Below are 18,400 nucleotides of genomic sequence, written 5' to 3'. Positions count from 1 at the left end.
GGTAGAAAACCAAAGGAGAAACTTATTTTTTTTGAAGGCTTACAGGCATCAGATTACGTAAAAATAATAATGTGTGTGTGTGTGTGGGTGTGTGTGTGTGTGTGTGTGTGTTTGTCATGCTACAAATTATTATCTCAGGCATTGTGGAAAAAAATAACTAAGAATACTGACTAAATGGTGGGTTATACTGTTTTATTTATTCAATGTACATTTTTATTCATATTTGTCAAACCAATTTAAATTTTACATTGCATCTAATGTTGATACACCTAAGAGACATTTTTTTCCAAAAACATTTTAAAAACAACACTAATAATGTAACACATACATCCATAAATATGACCACATGCTGGAGCTGTGTCCCCATGAATTCCTAACTAAATGATTTCCTTGTGCCAGCCGGTGATGCAAGAAGTGTGTTGTTTATTTAAGTGCAGAGTTCAACACTAGGGATTTTTTTTCTACTGGCCCGATTATGGAAAAATTTTTGTAAACATAGACTTTTTATTCAGCGATACTACTAAAAGTCCAATTGATGTATCTAAGTTTGAAAAAAAAAACAAAAAAAACCTTGAAACCAGAAGTTTACATACACTCTAAAGAAAGGAACATAACCATTTATAAATATAACCATTTTAAATATCTGATGGTAAATCATACTAAACATTTACTATTTTAGGTTTGTTAGGATTACCTAAATGATTTACATTTGCTAAATGCCAGAACAATGAGACTTTTCTTTTGAGAATTTTGTGTTCATTTCTAGTCAGTCAAAAGTTTACATATAATTCCTTGGTATATTTTTTTTTACCTTTGCTTTTAAACTGTATAACTTTGGTCAAACGTTTCCTTCCACAAGCTGCTCACAATAGTTTGAAAGAATTTTGGCCCATTCCTCCTGACAGAACTGGTGTAACTGAGTCAGCTTTGTTGGCTGTGTTGCTCACACAAGTTTTTTCAACTCTGCCCACACATTTTTATAGGATTGAAATCAGCGATTTGTGATGGCCACTCCAAAACATTCACTCTGTTGTCCTTAATGCACATTTTAACTAATTTAGCAGTACGCTTAGGGTCATGGTCTCTGTTTGGAAGACCCATTTGTGGCCAAGTTTTAATTTCCTGGCTGATGTCTTGAGATGTTGCTTCAGTATTTCTACATAATGCTCTTTCTTCATGATGCTATCTATGCTGTAAGGTGGATCAGTTCCTCATGCAGCAAAACAACCCTATACAACATGATGCTGCCGCCCCCATACTTCACAGTTGGGATGGTGTTCCTAGGCTTGTAAGCTTTCCCCTTTCATGAGAAATAACAGATGAACTGAGACTGCAGTCAGAACATTAAGCAGATCAATGTTGATCATTCTTTTCAGGTGTCAATGCAGAAATGAACAGAACAACAGGCCTAATACAAAAAGATTATTAGATTAAAATACGGAAAAATTATCAGATAGTAAATTCTGTCAATTTTCCTAATGGATAAACAGCACTCGTTAATATTTTACCATGCTTTCACCTTTTTATTCGACATGAAACACACATTTACTGGTAGGAATGAAATCCCACCCTACTCATCATTCTCTCTTCATATAGCAGCATACACTGTAAAACTCATGAAGTTAAGGTAAATCAAACCATTTGAGGAAACCAATTGCAACAAACTACTTAAGTTCAAAAACTAATCCTAATGTGTTCTGTGAACATAATCCATTCGAACTTAATTCATTTGATCCATTACTGAGCAATTTGAGTACAGTAAAACCCATTAAGTTAAGTTAACTTAAACCGATTGAGGAAACCTATTGCTACAAACCATTTCAGATAAAAAAAAACTAATCTATATGAGTACTGTAAACTCCATTTAAGTTGAAGTACTGAGGTATTTAATTAACTCATTACCTTCAACACTGAGTCCAAAACTCTTTTCAAATGAGTAGAAATAACTTTGTCAATTTTGAGTTATCTATACACTCATTTCATTTGATACTAGTTGACTGTTGGGTTTTACAGTGTGGCTATTACATAGACATAATAAACTGTAATATAGCCTGGTTGGTTAGTTTGTTGAATCGTTTTGCTTTCGCACTACAATCGATCCGCTCCAGAGTTTGTTTCAATCGAGCCGAGACCACCTCATTCAGGCAACCTCAGACCGATTGATTTGACGCCGATCCGAGCGCAATTGCGGGATTCACATATGCCAAATTAACTGTGCTAACTGTGCAAACGAGACAGGTTCCGAAACAAACGTCTTGGTATAAAAGTACTCCAAGACTGTATTTGCACACAATTGCCAAACAGTTAATTAAATTTTTGTAAAAAGGCACCACTGCTCAGATCAGGCCAGTAACCATCCTATCTACTGTTCTGAGGATCTCGCACGCTGGCCCTGGCCCATCAGGCAGTCCTTATTGTTGAGCCCTGAAGTGTAAGATAAGAAGGACTACTCATTTATTAAAACATGTTTATTTTTTATTTTTTTATTTTACATGTATTCATTAATTTTATTTATTTATTTATTGCATGGAAGGATGCATTGTGTACCCCTTACAATACATTTTAGAGCCTGTACCAAACATTGTGTATCAAAAAGACAAAAAAAGAAAAAGTAAAAGTAAAAAAATAAAAAAACTACATTTATTTGGGAAATAATGCATATATAAAATAATGCATCTTGTGTGAAAAGAAAAAAAAAGAAAAAAAAAAGGTTGAATCAAGACCTTTGCCTTTTTTTTAGGGGCCTAGCGATATATAACAAATGTGAAACCAAATAAAACATTTTCGGGAAATATCATCATGCACAGTAAAGACCTTTTTTGACATTTGTTAATGTTTAACCATTTGATCAACAAGCACCAGAAAACAAAACCTACCGTCATTTGTGAAATGCAATCAAAATGCAAGCTCCTGTACAAATCCACATTTTTTTCTGTTTCCTATTTTCTGTTACCTTCGTACAATGTCAAGGTGAGTTAATTAATTTGCATACTGAGTATTGTCGTAGTATATGTACATTTGAAAAGTGGTTTTAAAGATTGTTGACTAGCGCATTTGTGTGTGTGCGACTCAGAATGTCTTCGAGAGGGAATTACATATGAAAACATAACACCAGTTGAGAAGGCATCATACGATGATGGTGAAACAGTGAAATTGAACTGCATGACAGGTTATTTTGGCTTTTATAAGTTGAAGTGTAACAAAGGACAATGGCAGACCTTTATTGCACGAAGTTGCTCAAGTAAGAAAATGTTCCACATTGCACTTGATTTAAATTTTAATTGTAGTTTTTTTTTTTTGTTTTTTTACTAAAAGAGTAAAACTTGTTTGATTGCTACAGAGAAAAAATGTGGTCATCCTGGGGAAACACCAAATGGTTACTTTAAACTAATAGAGGGAAAAGATTATGTTTACGGAGCAACAGTGGAGTATACTTGCAAGAAAGGGTAACTGAACAACAGTGTGTTTTCTACTTAATAATGTACAGATCTCTCCCGATTGAGTTGATCCTACTTGTACTGTACTTACAATTGTTAAAAAAAAAATTCTATGTTCATAGGTATGAAATGGCAAGCAGAAACAATCGTCGTCACTGTAGAATTAAAGGATGGGATAATTCCATCCCTGTCTGTGAGGGTAGGCTTCTTGAAAGTCTGTTTCCATTTGATTCCTAAAGGTGCTGTAAGCGATTTTTATGCTGTGGTACACAATAAAACAACTTTACTCTCTGTAAGGTATCATTTAAGTAACTGTTCTGAAAAACTACATGATCTCTGTGACAGACCTAGACCATGTAAATTGTCCGCAGACCACTGCCAGAATTGTTGTCTAATCAACCACAAGGCTTTTTGAGGCACTTTCTGGTTGTCAATCATTGCGCACATTCACAGCAGGCACTTTATATCCTATGGGAAATTGGATGATGAGAGCGTGATAGATCAACTTGCAGTATGTTTGGATGCCAAATTGTTCACGTCAACAATAGGCATGAATGTTCCAAAGTGTTTGGAACCAGATGCAGAGCATAATGTGCTCCTGTTTAGCTTGACGTAAATATAGCCAACATATGGTGAATGTAACAGGTCAATTAGTAGGTTCTGTGCAGTTAAACATCTCTGTTCTGACCTTGAATGTGTATTAGTGACAGACAACAGAGGATGCAGTATTTAGTGTCCTTTAGTGCCATGTTGAATTCTAATATCAGTGGAGCTAGAAGAATGAAGGTTATATTGGTGCCGTGAGGTGGATGGAAGTGAGATTTAGAATGGGTGAGAGTAACAGAGGTCAATTAGTAGGATCTGTGCAGGTAAACATCACTTCCCTGGCCTCAAAAGTGTAGTAGTGATGGACCACGCAGGCTGCATTTTTTAGTGTCATTGTGGATGTGCCCTGCCACCTATGCCAAAAAAAAAAAAAAAAAGTGACATGCTGAATTCTGATATCTGTGGAGCAAATAGAACGAGGGTTATACTGGTGACGTGACCCGGTTGGAAATGAGATTTAGAAAAGGTGAGAGTAACAGAGGTCAGTTAGTAGGATCTAGGTATTTAATAAACACCACTATTATTGTTGGTGCCATGACCCAGAGAGGAGAAAGATTTAGGTAGATAGAGTGTGACAGAGGTCAATTGGTAGGATCTGTGCAGATAAGCATCACTTCCCTGACCTCAAATGTGCATTAGAGACCGACAACAGAGGCTGCAGTTTTTAGTGTCATTGTGGATGTGCCCTGCCACCTATACCAAAAAAGTGACATGCTGAATTCTGATATCTGTGGAGCAAGAAGCATGAGGGTTATACTGCTGCCGTAACCTGGATGGAAATAAGGTTTAGAAAAGGTGAGAGCAACAGAGGTCAGTTAGTAGGATCTAGTTAGTTAGTAAACACCATTATTATTATTGGTGCCGTCACCTAGATAGGAGAAAGATTTAGCTAGGTTGAGTGTAACAGAAGTCAATTGGTAGGATCTGTGCAGATAAGCATCCCTTCCCTGACCTTAAATGTGTAATAAAGACGGACAACAGAGGCTGCAGTCTTCATTGTCCTTGTTGATGTGCTCTGCCTCCTATGTCAAAAAAAAAAAAAAAAAAAACATGTTGAGATCTGAAGAGGCTAGTAGAACGAGGGATATACTGGTGCTGTTATGGAAGTGAAGTTTAAAAATGGTAAGAGTAACAGAGGTCAGTTGGTAGGATCTAATTAGTAAGTAAACACCATTTTTATTGGTGCCGTGACCAAGATGGGAGAGAGATTTAGGCAGCTGGAATGTAACAAATGTCAATTAGTAGGATCTTTAAATGTGTATTAGTGATGGACAACAGAGGCAGCATTCTTTATCGTCATTGTTGATGTGCCCTGCCTCCTATGCTAAAAAAGTGAAATGCTGAATTCTGATATCTGTGGAGCAAGAAGAACGAGGGTAATATTGGTGCCATGACCCAGATGAAAATGAGGTTTGGATGGGGTGAGGGAGGCCAGTTAGATGTTTGTATTTAGTAAGTAAACACCATTATTAATGGTGCTGTGACCCGGTTAAGAAAGGGTGAGAGTAACAGTTCAGATAGTATGATCTAGTTAGTAAGTAAACAATTTTGTTGGTGCCATGACCCGGATAAGAGGGAGATTTAGGTAGATTGAGTGTAACAGAGGACAATTAGTAGGATCTGTGTAGGTAAACTACTTTCCTGGCCTCAAAGGTGTAGTTGTGACGGACAACAGAGGTTGCATTCTTTAGTGTCATTATTTGATGTGCCCTGCCTCCTATGCCAAAAAAGTGACATGCAGAATTCTGATATCTGTCAAGCAAGAAGAACGAGGGTTATGTTGGTGCCATGACCCAGATGAAAATGAGGTTTGGATGGGGTGAGAGAGGCCAGTTAGAAGTTTGTAATTAGTAAGTAAACACCATTATTATTGGTGCTGTGACCTGGATAAGATAGAGATTTAGGTAGGATGAATGTGACACAGGTAAATTAGGTTCTTTGCAGGTAAACATTACTCCCCTGGCCTCAAAGGTATAGTAGTGACGGACAACAGAGTTTGCAGTCTTTAGTGTCATTATTGATGTGCCCTGCCTCCTACGCTAAAAAAAAGTAACATGCTGAATTCTGATATCTGCGGAGCTAGAAGAACGAGTGCTATATTGGTGCCATGACCCAAATGGAAGTGAGGTTTTGATAGGGTGAAAAAGGCCAGTTAGAAGTTTCTAATTAGTAAGTAAACACCAACATTTTTGGTGCCGTGACCCAGATGAGAGAGGAATTTGGGTTGGTTGAGTGTAATAGAGGTCAATTATTAGGATCTGTGGAGGTAAGCATTACTTCCCTGGCCTCAAGGGAGTAGTGGTAACAGAGTACAGAAGTTGTAATATTTAATGTCATTGTTTATGTGCCCTGCCACCTATGCCAAAAATTACATATTGAACTCTGAATGCAATGTAGCTAGTATAACAAGTGTTATCCAGATAGATGTGAGGTTTACGTGAGGTGAGTGTAACAGAAGTCAGTTAGTGGGACCTAGTTTGTAGATGTCTTTGTTGATGTGCCCTATCTCCAATGCCTAAAACAATTTGAACAATACTTAGAGTGGAGCCTAAGGGATGATTTAGATGGGAGTGGTTTGGACAGAGGTTTAAATTGTGTAACCAACATCTAGGTAGTGTTTATAGCCTTGCTTTCAGCAAACATTGGGGTTGTAGCAAAAAGGAGTTAATCTTCTATTGCATTTTATAGTGGGTCTTTGACACTGACCAAAGTTCTAATGTCAATATGAAATCTAATGTCACTTACAGCACCAAAGGGGTTGCCAGGTTTCCCAATTAACATTGTAGAACATTAGCAGCATGTCAATTGTATTAAATCTATTTAAATTTGAACTGGTTTCCTAAATAAGTACATTCCGTTTATCTTGCCCCTCCTCATAGTCTAATTCTTCCAATAGTAGATTCATGAAGTCTTCATCCAAGGGACTTGCATGCAGTCATATATTGATAATAGCACACTTAAGAGAGAATTAGTAATACAAAAACAAATAAATAAATAAATAAATAAATAAATGAAATGGCATCAGTGAACCATTTTGTAGTGAGTGGTCTACATGCTGGTTTGGGAAACAGGCATTGCTCCAATTTCAAAATAATGTTTGACGTAAAGTGACTAATCAGAACTAATCAGTCTAAATCAGTTTATTTATTTCCTAGAAGTGAGATGCCCTGTGATTCACACCGATGGGACTGTGACTGCATTGGGCAACACAGTTGAAGGAGCTTATGGTGATGTTATTCACTTTCAGTGTGTCTCTTCCAACAAAAGTCTATACGGAAATAACATCATTCATTGTATGGAGAATGGCAACTGGAGCGGGCCTGTACCACAATGCATAGGTTTATATCACAGTATTCAGATCACATTTCATGCAGATATTAATTTTACACCTACCTTTATTAGGCACACCCACTGTTGCTTTTAATATGGGCCCTAATGCTATATGTCATAGATTAAAATAGGTGCTAAAAAACTTCCCTCTGACATTTTCATCCACATTGCTGCAGATTTGACAAGTGAACATCTCTCTATCTCTCATGTTCTATCGGTCTGAGATCTAAGGCCATATGGGGATAGTAAGCTTACCGGCAAGTGTAGAAAACTAGTTTTAAATTATTTGAACTTTGTTATATGGTGCATTATCCTGCTCGAAGGTACACTGAGATCTTAAAGGGATAGTCAGCAACAATACACAGGTAGGCAATTTCTAAAAAATGCTCGACTGGTACTAAGATGCTACATGTGTGCCAAGAAAAAGTTTCCCACAGCATTAAGCTGCCACCACCAGTCTGGCAAGAGGCACCCATGCATTATGATGTAATATTGTATATTTATATAGCGCATTTATTGCGCATTTATTGTGTATGGCCATACACCCAAAGTGCTTCACAATCATTAGGAAGGGGGTCTCTCAACACCACCACCAGTGTGCAGCATGAAGATGGATTATGCGAAGGCAGCCACAGGACAACAGCGCCCGTGCGCTCACCACACCAGCTATTGGAGGAGTGGAGAGACAGCAATAGAGCCAATATAGTGGATGGGGATGATTTTATGATTGGCATCCTGGCCAAGTCTGCCCACTGGCCTCTGTCCATCATGGCCTCCTAACCCTCCCCATGGCATATCATCACTCTGTCTCCTCTCCACCAATCAGCTGGTGTGTGTTGTGCGGTCTGGTGCAAAAATGGCTGCCGTCGCGTTATCCAGGTGGATGCTGCACACTGGTGGTGGATGAGGAGATTCCCCCCCATTGTGTAAAGTGCTTTGGGTGCCCAGAAAAGCGCTATATAAATGTAAGGAATTATCATTATTATTATTATTGTGAGGCCATGATGGGTAAAGGCTTATGGAGGGAATTTATCCACGACACCGGGGTTACACGAAGCGGCAACCTCCCGCTCTCCCTCGGGAGGCCAATACGAAAGTAACTGAAACCGCAATTCATCAAAATTCCGCTAGTCCTGGCTCCATAATAAAGCAAAGTTTAATTGAGCCCACTTTTAGAATGGCCATCTTTACAGCAGAAAAAAGGTCTTTACAGCCTGGTACAAAGAACGATTTTGGTTCATACAGCTAATATTACCCTTCATGACAACTGTGAGGTGGGTGAATTTTTTTTAACTCATCAGTTTCCTTTATATTAGGTTATATTAAGTTTGCATAATTAGGGTGTGGCCACTTGCTTGACAGCTAGGTCTCGCTGGTCGCCGTCACTTCACCTCAGCTGACTCCGGCAGATTAGCCACTGATTTCGGCATATTCATCATATTTTTGTGTTGTTTTATGTGGCTTTACACAGTCGGTTGCCTTTTGGGATTATTTCCTACAATTATCAGAGGATATAGGATGCTGTGTGAACTTAATTGTGCTCACAAACCATTCACGTAGCCTCCGTTTCCATGTGAGTAAATTTATATACTTGTAAACCATCTCTATAAATGTATTTGTTTTATTTAAGATCCTTTATCATTTTTAATGTTCTATAGAGCTGTAATGCACTCTAGAATCTGACAGATTGATTAGATGTGGGCTGTAGAACAGTCATCTGAAGCGTTATCATACAGTGTTAAGCTGAATTTCATCAATAGTCCTGCTTAAACTAACACAGACTATATCTATATATGTTTGGAAGTAATTTGCGTTTTTCTTCTGTAGGTAAACGTCATAAGAACAGAATCAGTGGCTCAGTGTGGTACTACAGTGTTTTTAAAAGTCTAAACACTTTATTGATATAGTGTACAGCCAAGCACATGTGGTCAGAACACAAACGAGGCGCAGGTGATGAAGTATTAAGTGTTTTCCCAAAGTAAAGTGTGTCTAAGCCAGGTCCAAGCAAAATGCCAGCAGGAGTCTATAGCTCAGCTCACCCTCCGCCTCTATGCCCTTGTTTGTTATCCCGCCGTGAGTGTGATGATGCGCGAACAAAATGGCGCCTATTTGTGGCTTCTTTTGCGCTCTTCAAAAACCAATGGGTGACGTCAAGGACACTACGTCCATATATTTTACAGTCTATGGGTTACACTCTGGTGCCATGGGATTTTTAATGACCACAGAAAGTCAGGACCTCAGTTTAACATCTCATCTGAAAGATGGCGCTCACTTTACTGGGGCATTAGGACTGAAGCCTGATTTATACTTCTGCGTCAAGTGACCAGCGTAACCCACGGCGCAGGCAATGCGCGTGGCTGTGCATTTATACTTCTGCGCGCTGTCTCTGTTGGTCTACATTAACACTTCTGAAACGCTAGTTGGCTGGGAGGTGTAAATGTTCCTCTGTATCAAGTTTCTTCGCTGCTTTTTTGTTTTTCCTAAACACTTCCGGGATGTACAAGTGGCTCAAACTCGCTCATTTTGAGGCAGGAACTGGCAGACGTGCAGCAACTGTAACTATGAGGTAAACACAAAACAAAACTTTCCATCCGGAGCTCCTTCACGGGACTCCACACTTGTAAACAATCGCTACATTGGGTTCGCGCCATTCGCGCGGCTCTCGGTCCCGCCCCGACTCGTCAGCACTACCAAGCTGACCAATAACAGATCTTGCGCTAGGCGTTGTTGCGACGTGTAGTCACATTTTTTTAGAGGTGCACGTCAGTGACGGCGACAGCCACGGCGAAGGGCTATGCGTCAGCGCCGTAGCATACGCTGGTGTTTGACGCAGAAGTATAAATCAGCCTTTACACAGACCACAGGTTGCACGCCCCCTGTTGGCCTTACTAACACCACTTCCAACAGCAACCTAGATTTCTCGCACCTCTCTTAACCTAATTATTTTCTTACTCTGTGTAAACTTCAGCAAATTATCTTCACCATGTGTTCATGCTCTGAGCCAGGGCCATGTGATTGGCTGATTAGATATTTAAAGCAACAAGTCATTGAACAGGGGTACCTAATAAATTGGGGCTAGTAAGCATGCATACCTGAATTTTTACACAATCACAATCATACAGTATAGACATGCTTTCTGTACGATACACAGACTCTTCTAAGTTTAGCTCCTGTTGTTTTAATTTGGGAGCAAAGCAGGTGCCTACTGAAATATATATATATATATATATATATATATATATATATATATATATATATATATATATATATATATACATATATATATATATATATATATATATATATATATATATATATATATATATATATATATATACAGTTGAAGTCAGAATTATTAGCCCCCCCTAAATTATTAGACCGCTTGTTTATTTTTTTCCCCAATTTCTGTTTAACGGAGAGAAGTTTTTTTTCAACACATTTCTAAACACAATAATTCTAATAGCTTATTTCTAATAACTGATTTATTTTATCTTTACTATGATCTGTAAATAATATTTTACTAGATATTTTTCAAGACACTTCTATACAGCTTAAAGTGACATTTAAAGGCTTAACTAGGTTAATTAAGTTAAGTCGGCAGGTTAGGGGAATTAGGCAAGTTATTGTATAACAGTGGTTTGTTCTGTAGATTATCGAGAAAAAATATAGCTTAAAGGGGCTAATAATTTTGTCCCTAAAATGGTTCATAAAAATTCAAAACTGCTTTTATTCTAGCCGAAATAAAACAAATAAGACTTTCTTCAGAAGAAAAAAAAACGAAGGGGGCTAAAAATTCTGAATTCAACTATATATATATATATATATATATATATATATATATATATATATATATATATATATATATATATATATATATATAATATTATTATTATTATTATTTTTATTTTTTTAACTATGGATCAGGTATTATGTTGCATGTGTGCAAATATAGTATTTCAGTCTGAATATGCAGCATTAATAAAATATCTTATTTCACTTTTTTTTTTTTTTTTTTGCCAATTTTTTATCTTAGTCTTAACTTAATGTATGCACTGTTTTGTCTTCACAGTAACCTGTCAGCTTGATATAACTGAAACTGGAGTGATAAAACCCATTCCAGAGGGGAAAACCGTTTTCAAAGCTGGAGAAAGTGTGAGACTTATCTGCTCTGACATAAACTCACAGTTTTTCAGACAGGAAACATTTACATGCACAAATAATGGGAAGTGGGATCATAAACCAACCTGTAAAGGTTAGATTGTAGAAAAACACTTCAGGTTTTATTGCTGAATTCATTGTCTATTACCAAAAACATATCAATCTTGTTTCAGAGATTAAATGCGAAGTTCCACATGGCCAGAACGTGTATATCCCGAATTTTTATTTCACCGGAGATCTACTGCTTGGAGCAAAAAAATCCTACAGTTGTGATACTGGATACCGTACAATGTCAGAAGAAGCAACATGCACACGAGATGGATGGTCACCAAAACCACTGTGTGCTGGTGTGTTCTGCTGTTAAAATCATCACTTCTACCATAACATAAATCTAAATCACATCAAAATGCTTTCAATGATTATGTTCATCCCTGTTGTTTTCTAGAAATGATGTGTGACCCACCAAGACTCCCAAATGCAGATATTGTTGGGGGCCAGAAACGAAACTACAGAATCTCTTCAACAATCGAGTATAAATGTCGTCCAGGATTTGAACCAGAAGAGCTTGTCCGAATCACCTGTGATTTCCAGGGCCAATGGACAGACATACAGCAATGCAGTGGAAAGTTGACACATATATGATAAATCTTAACTTAAAATGTTATATATGTATGGCATAGACAAAATAAATATTCTGTTTTTATACCCAGATGGTACCTGTCAGGAGCAAGAACTCAAAAAAGTAAAAATTTTGTTTGGATATCCCACCTTCACTTCTCCTTATGAACCTGGACATGTTTTAGTTTTTCAATGCACAGATGACAACATGAGGTTTTACGGTCACCGTGCAATTGAGTGCCAGCCAGATGGGAAGTGGAACTACCCATATCCACAATGTGGAGGTAAAGACATGTTCCACCTGCAGCATTTATTAATTGTAATAATTTACTGCATTATCAACATTTGACATGTACGTGCCATGATAATTTGCAATATTTTTTGATTGTTCCCCTAGGGAATGTTCAGTGTTCCCAACCAATAAAAAACATGCAATATGTGACAGTGGCAGATATGAAAACTATATACAGCAACTTGGAGATTCTGAGATACACGTGTAATGAACCATACAATCAAATTCCGGATGGTGCTTTGTTGTGTCAAAATGGGCAATGGAATGGAACGTTTGACTGCAGAAGTGAGTTGCTACAAAGGCTTACATTTGTATTTAATTACCCCAAAATAATCCTCACAAAATTTTTAATGATTTAAACCTGAATTGTGGATGTACATTATTGACTGAATCAGGGTATATGCAGGAATCCTGAAGGAAATTTCAATACCTTTTTAAGACTTTTTAAAGACCCTCTGAGAATATTTTAAGACCTCATCACCACTTCAGGTTCTAATCAGTATCAAATCTTTAACTTAATAAACAGTTGTTAATAAACAGTTGTAGTTAAATAAATCAATGGAGCACAACCATGCAACAAAACTCAGATAAGCTCGGAAGAAACAAAGCTTGAAAGAATAAATTACGCAGTTGTTTTTAGTGACAGGCTTCAGTCACTGTTTAAACTCATCATTCTCCAACCAGGAGTACACAAACTTACATTTTCCCATTTTGCCGTTGATTTCGCTCAGTGGTTTCCCTACATGTGGAGAGCGTCACATCAACTTCCTGTGTTTGTAGCAAATGACATGACATCACGTGGATTGAGCATGCCATTGGTAATTTTAGCAGAAAAATAAATATATTGAAGGCAATGCAGGGGCGCAGTAGGTAGTGTTGTCGCCTCACAGTAAGAGGGTCGCTGGTTCGAGCCTCGACTGAGTCAGACGCCGTTTCTGAGTGGAGTTTGCATGTTATCCCTGTGTTCGCGTGGGTATCCTCCTGGGTGCTCCGGTTTCCCCCACAGTCTAAAGACATGCGGTGCAAGTGAATTGGATAAGCTAAATTGTCCGTAATGTATGAGTGTTAATGAGTTTGGGTCACTGTTTCCCAGAGATGGTTTGCGGCTGGAAGGTCATCCACTGCATAAAATGTGCTGGATAAGTTGGAGTTTCATTCCGCTGTGGTGAGCCAGGATTATTAAAGGGACTTAGCCAAAAAGAAAATAAATGAATGAATAAATATATTTAAGCTTTTATGGAGTCAAACACTTTGGACAACGCTTGAACTAAATTCAAGACCTCTTAAAAACGCGATTAAGACTTAAGATCCTGCAGAAACCTTGTAAATAGTCAACTCTTTACAATAGCGATAATATTCATAATATTTGTATAATCAGATAATTAACTGTCATATAGCTCTATAATTTATTTTCATAATATTAATAACAATATTAATAATTCCTTACATTTATATAGCTGCACACTCAAAGCGCTTTACAAATTGTTGGGGGGAATCTCCTCATCCACCACAAGTGTGCATTTTGGGATGATTAGGCGGTCATAATGGTCAGAGGCCAGTGGGCAAATTTGGTGAAGACGCCAGGGTTCTTTCCGAAGGATTTTTAATGACCACAGAGACCTCAGTTTAAATCTGAAAGACAGCGCTCACTGAGCAGTATAGAGTCCCCATCTATATACTCGGGCGATAGAACCCACACAGACCACAGGTTGAACCCCTGCTAGTATCACTAACTCCACTTACGGCAGCAACCTACTGTAGCTTTCCCATGTAGTCTCCCATCCAGGTACTGACCAGGCACTATGGGTGCCAAATTCAATGTTTTTTCGATGCACCGTGATGCAGCTGCGGATAATTCGGTATCGGTTCAGTAATAATCATAACCGGTTATTATGTAGTGACGTCATTTCTCAAATGCGCTGTCGCGATAGCTTACTATGGTGAGGGATGCAAGCGCGAGTATTTAAAATGCTCCAACAACTACTTAAAAATGCAAAAGCTGTGCACAATTTCACTGTGTGTGTTTGCTGGACAGTCTTTCACTGACACAGCAGAAGCACTGTTTCACTGCGATTGTGAGAATGAAAGTAAACTGAAAGTAAACTCCATTTCTCTCTCTTTCTCTCAACGTGGCCCATTTGACCTGCTGGCGTGACTTTTTCTCTCTTCTCGGCTGTTACAGCGCTACTTTTGCCCCCACCTACCCAATATAAAACTGTCAATTCACCCAGATATCGAATTGAAGCAAATCGATGGCATGATATTTGCAAATTGCAACCTTCCTCTAGGTAAATTGCAACACTTCTATCGGGCACAGACCTGCTTAGCTTCAGTGGGTGACCATGTGAGCGTTTCAGAGAGCTAGCTGATGGCATATTTCAAATATTTTTTGTGGATTTAAATTTAACTAGAATTCTAGCTAGAACATCAATAAAGATTGACTTGTTTGAAAGTGTTGTGAATAAATGCACATGTTGATGAAGTCTACAGGATGTTGCAACGTAAATGAAAATGTGTCTAATGCAATCATTTGTTTAGGTCAGACCTGTCCACCACCTCCGTACATTAAAAATGGAGATTACAGCACCATCAGTAAAACTGCTGATAATGTGATCACTGCAGTTTCTTACACCTGCCAGTCTTTCTTTGTGCTTGACAAGCAGCAGGAGAATTATAAGTGTGTGAATGGCATATGGGAAACTCCCCCAAAATGTCTGAGTGAGTCTCTCCATCATATTTTGTAAATGTTTCGTCCTTTGTTTTGTTTTACATTGAATCAATGGATGTTTTTTCTCATATAGAACCTTGTGAAATTGATAAGATTGTGGAGAAGTACAATCTACAGCTTCCTAAGGAAAAGGTCTATATAAAGCATGCAGACACATATAGACTTAACTGTACAGATGGATGGAATACAGGAAGTGAGATGAAAGCGTATGTGGACGTGTCTTGTTCTAATGGGAATCTACAGTTTGACCAAAGTTGTGAGTATTCAGAATTTGTTCTCCGGATCTGAAATAGACATTTTGGTGATGTGTACATTTATTTATGATTCATCTGGTTGTTTCTTTAGGCGATACACAAAATAAATTAAAGTAAACTGGAGTGGTAATTAAGGTAAAGTAAGCCAGTCCTACATTATGAATGATTTGAAAATGGCCCAGTATTTCATTTCAGATTTCAAATTTGTTAGCTCTGTATTTTAACGCTGTAAAGCATGACTAATGTCAGCTTCAAACAGGGTGATGACCACACGTGTACATGTACTGATGGATAATAAAAATGTTCCATGGCCCAGAAATGTTTCCTCCATGTAATTATGTGTTTTTCCAAATCACCTGTGTTCAAGTTTGGGCAATTCCTCAGTATCTAATGTTAAAAAAAAAAAGTTCATTGTATATCCTAATTCAAATTTCTAACAATTCTAATTTTATAACTTAAAGAATTTGTAGGAATTGTAATCAGATCTTAAAGAGAATGTAATTTGTGAAAATGACATTGCATAGCGTCCATCTATCTAGTTTTACAAATTCAAAATCTTAGCTATTGACATCAGACAAAAGAGCCAATGTGTGAATTTGTGTGCAGCTTCTCATCCTGTATGGTTTCGAGTGTGTTCACAGCTGATGAACACTTGGTGGTGCAGTTGCTTCAGGAAGTCTATAAGGCCACCAACCAACAGGCCTAAACTGTTTCCCAAAGGCATTAAGAGATGATCATACAGTAGATACCAGGGCTGTCATGATACCATACATTTAGGCCACATTACTTTGATGAAGTATCACAATACCAAGTAGTATCACGATACTGTATTAATTCATAACTCAAATCAATAAAATAAAGCAAATTGTCAGAAATACTATAATACATATAATACTTAAATGAACACCTTTTATTTGTTTTTGTACAGGCATTCTCTGTTTTATTTGTATATACCCTGACTGTTATATTGTTATTGCAATAATAAATAAATAAATATTGTAAATCATTGACCAAACCATATGATCTGTCATGACTGCAGAAAACTACGACCCTTCTGAATAGACGATTTCGTTTCCAACTCTGCCCCACCTGTGCGCGGATAATCTCACTGACCGCCAGCTGCAGCCGTGGCTCACGTCGAATGCATTTAAAAATAGAACGTTTTTGTGTGAGGAAAGAAAAGAATCAGCCTTAAGAGAAAGAAAAACGATCGCGCATGTGTGCTGTGAGACCTAACCTGCGAGACCATGCATCGGGCCCATGGGAGATGTGCACATGCTATGGTTTAACAAAATCGCAGTCTACCATTTCATTGAATCCAATCTAGGTTCAGTTTTTTGGTGTGGAAGTTTTTGACACTCGTCACTTCACCTCAAATAGTACACTATGCAGAACCCAAAAAGTTAAGGTAACTCAAACCATTCGAGGAAAAAAAACTCATCCTAATGAGTACTGTGAACTTGCTCTATTTAAGTAAAAGAAGCAATTTGAGCACAGTAAAATCAATAAATGACAAGAACTCAAACCAACTGAGTACTGTAAAACCCAATAAGTTAAGCCAAGTCAAACCCTTTGAGTTAAAAAGAAAACAATCTGTATGAGTACTTACTCCATTTAAGTTGAAGTAATGGGGTATTTAATTAACTCATCACCTTCAACACTGAGTTCAAAACTCTTTTCAAATGAGTAGAATAAACTTTCAGCCAGTTTTGAGTTAACTACACTAATTTTTTATTTGATTAAGTTGACTGTTGGGTTTTACATTTTTCTTTCTCTCTTTAATGGAAATATAAAAAAAATAAAAAATAAATAAAAAATAAAAACAGCACTACTTAAACTAGCTACTCCAGATCACACAGACTATGTATCAGCGCAAACGAGAGCAAATGGATTTTGCTAGACCAGTCTTTTACTTGGTCACTAAACAAAAAGTTTATTGCAGAGCTCTCTGAGATGAGTCAAAAAAGTTAAAGTCAAATAAAACACTGTATCAGGTTAAATGTATCTCCTTCCACAAAATATCAACTCTTATAATTTTATTATTATTAATATTAACACCAGTGGAAACTATTGGCAGAAATGTGAAATAGTGGAATATTCATGTTAAATCTTTCTTGTTGTTAATGCATCATTAAAATAAATCTATATAAATATTTTCAAAAATGGTTGTGAGGTTGTTTTACTTGATAAATGCTCCTTCTGTCTTTGTTAATGAATCATAATTGAATTAACATCTATCACAACTCAAGCTCCTGCTACTCTCAACTTTTAATAAATCTGATCAATAATAACCATATCTTTTTATATTTCCTTTAAGCCTTTCTGTATTTTCAACCATTCATATCTATAAGAAGATCGATAAAAACTTGGCCTTTAGATTGTCTCCCTTGGCTTCTTTTTAGGTAAACTCAAAAAAAACAAAAGTTTGCTTAAAAATCCTTGGCGTACATATAGTAATATACTTCCCAAAGCTTGAACATGCGAACTGATGAACTCATGATATCAATTCATTCTGAGGAACTCTGCTGACAACATCAGATAAAAAATTTGTTCCTTTTTTTTAAATGCATGGTCACGGAGTGATCTGGTATAAAGGAATCCTTCCGATTCTGGTAAATGATTAACTTTTTCATCCCTCATTTTACAAACTGTGTTCTGTTGCTTCGTGTTCTGGGGCCGGGCTAGATACTTCGCTCGAATCTCAACTCCTCTTTGTTTCCTGATAAGGGGAATAACTCGAGTTGGGGTATCTCCTCAAGCTCAGACCCCTCCCCCCGGACAGCACGCCAAATACGCCTTGTACTTAAGTGTGAACTCGTGAATGTTCCATGATTACCAGATTAAGGCGAAGCAGGTAGTGCTGTCGCCTCACAGCAAGAAGGTCGCTGGGTCGCTGGTTCGAGCCTCGGCTCAGTTGGCATTTCTGCGTCAAGTGTGCATGTTCTCGCTGCATTCGCGTGGGTTTCCTTCGGGTGCT

At 37.6% G+C, this 18,400-nt stretch overlaps 1 protein-coding gene across 4 annotated transcripts; it reads left to right on the top strand.

Annotated features, from left to right (window-relative positions):
* The first annotated feature begins 2,821 nt into the window (after positions 1-2,821).
* cfhl3 (complement factor H like 3) lies at positions 2,822-17,186 on the top strand. Of its 4 annotated transcripts, none has more exons than XM_068216249.2 (13): positions 2,822-2,970; positions 3,074-3,241; positions 3,341-3,446; positions 3,560-3,636; positions 7,199-7,381; positions 11,443-11,625; positions 11,705-11,878; positions 11,977-12,152; positions 12,241-12,433; positions 12,547-12,726; positions 14,980-15,159; positions 15,243-15,425; positions 15,515-17,186. In XM_068216249.2, the coding sequence occupies exons 1-13, from the start codon at positions 2,901-2,903 to the stop codon at positions 15,538-15,540; spliced, it is 1,899 nt and encodes a 632-aa protein (XP_068072350.1). In that variant the 5' UTR covers positions 2,822-2,900; the 3' UTR covers positions 15,541-17,186.
* Positions 17,187-18,400: the final 1,214 nt, after the last annotated feature.

This window comes from Danio rerio, chromosome 22 (genome assembly GCF_049306965.1).
Source record: "Danio rerio strain Tuebingen ecotype United States chromosome 22, GRCz12tu, whole genome shotgun sequence".
Lineage (NCBI taxonomy): Eukaryota > Metazoa > Chordata > Actinopteri > Cypriniformes > Danionidae > Danio > Danio rerio.
Note: the sequence above shows the minus strand (reverse complement) of the source record. Positions and strands in the feature narration are given on the sequence as shown.

Excerpts from the sequence above, each read along its gene's own strand:
- cfhl3 (XM_068216249.2), top strand. The coding sequence starts at position 2,901 with ATGCAAGCTCCTGTACAAATCCACATTTTTTTCTGTTTCCTATTTTCT. Across the intron at positions 11,879-11,976 it reads ACCAAAACCACTGTGTGCTG|AAATGATGTGTGACCCACCA; the intron begins GTGTGTTCTGCT and ends GTTGTTTTCTAG. Across the intron at positions 15,426-15,514 it reads TCTACAGTTTGACCAAAGTT|GCGATACACAAAATAAATTA; the intron begins GTGAGTATTCAG and ends TTGTTTCTTTAG.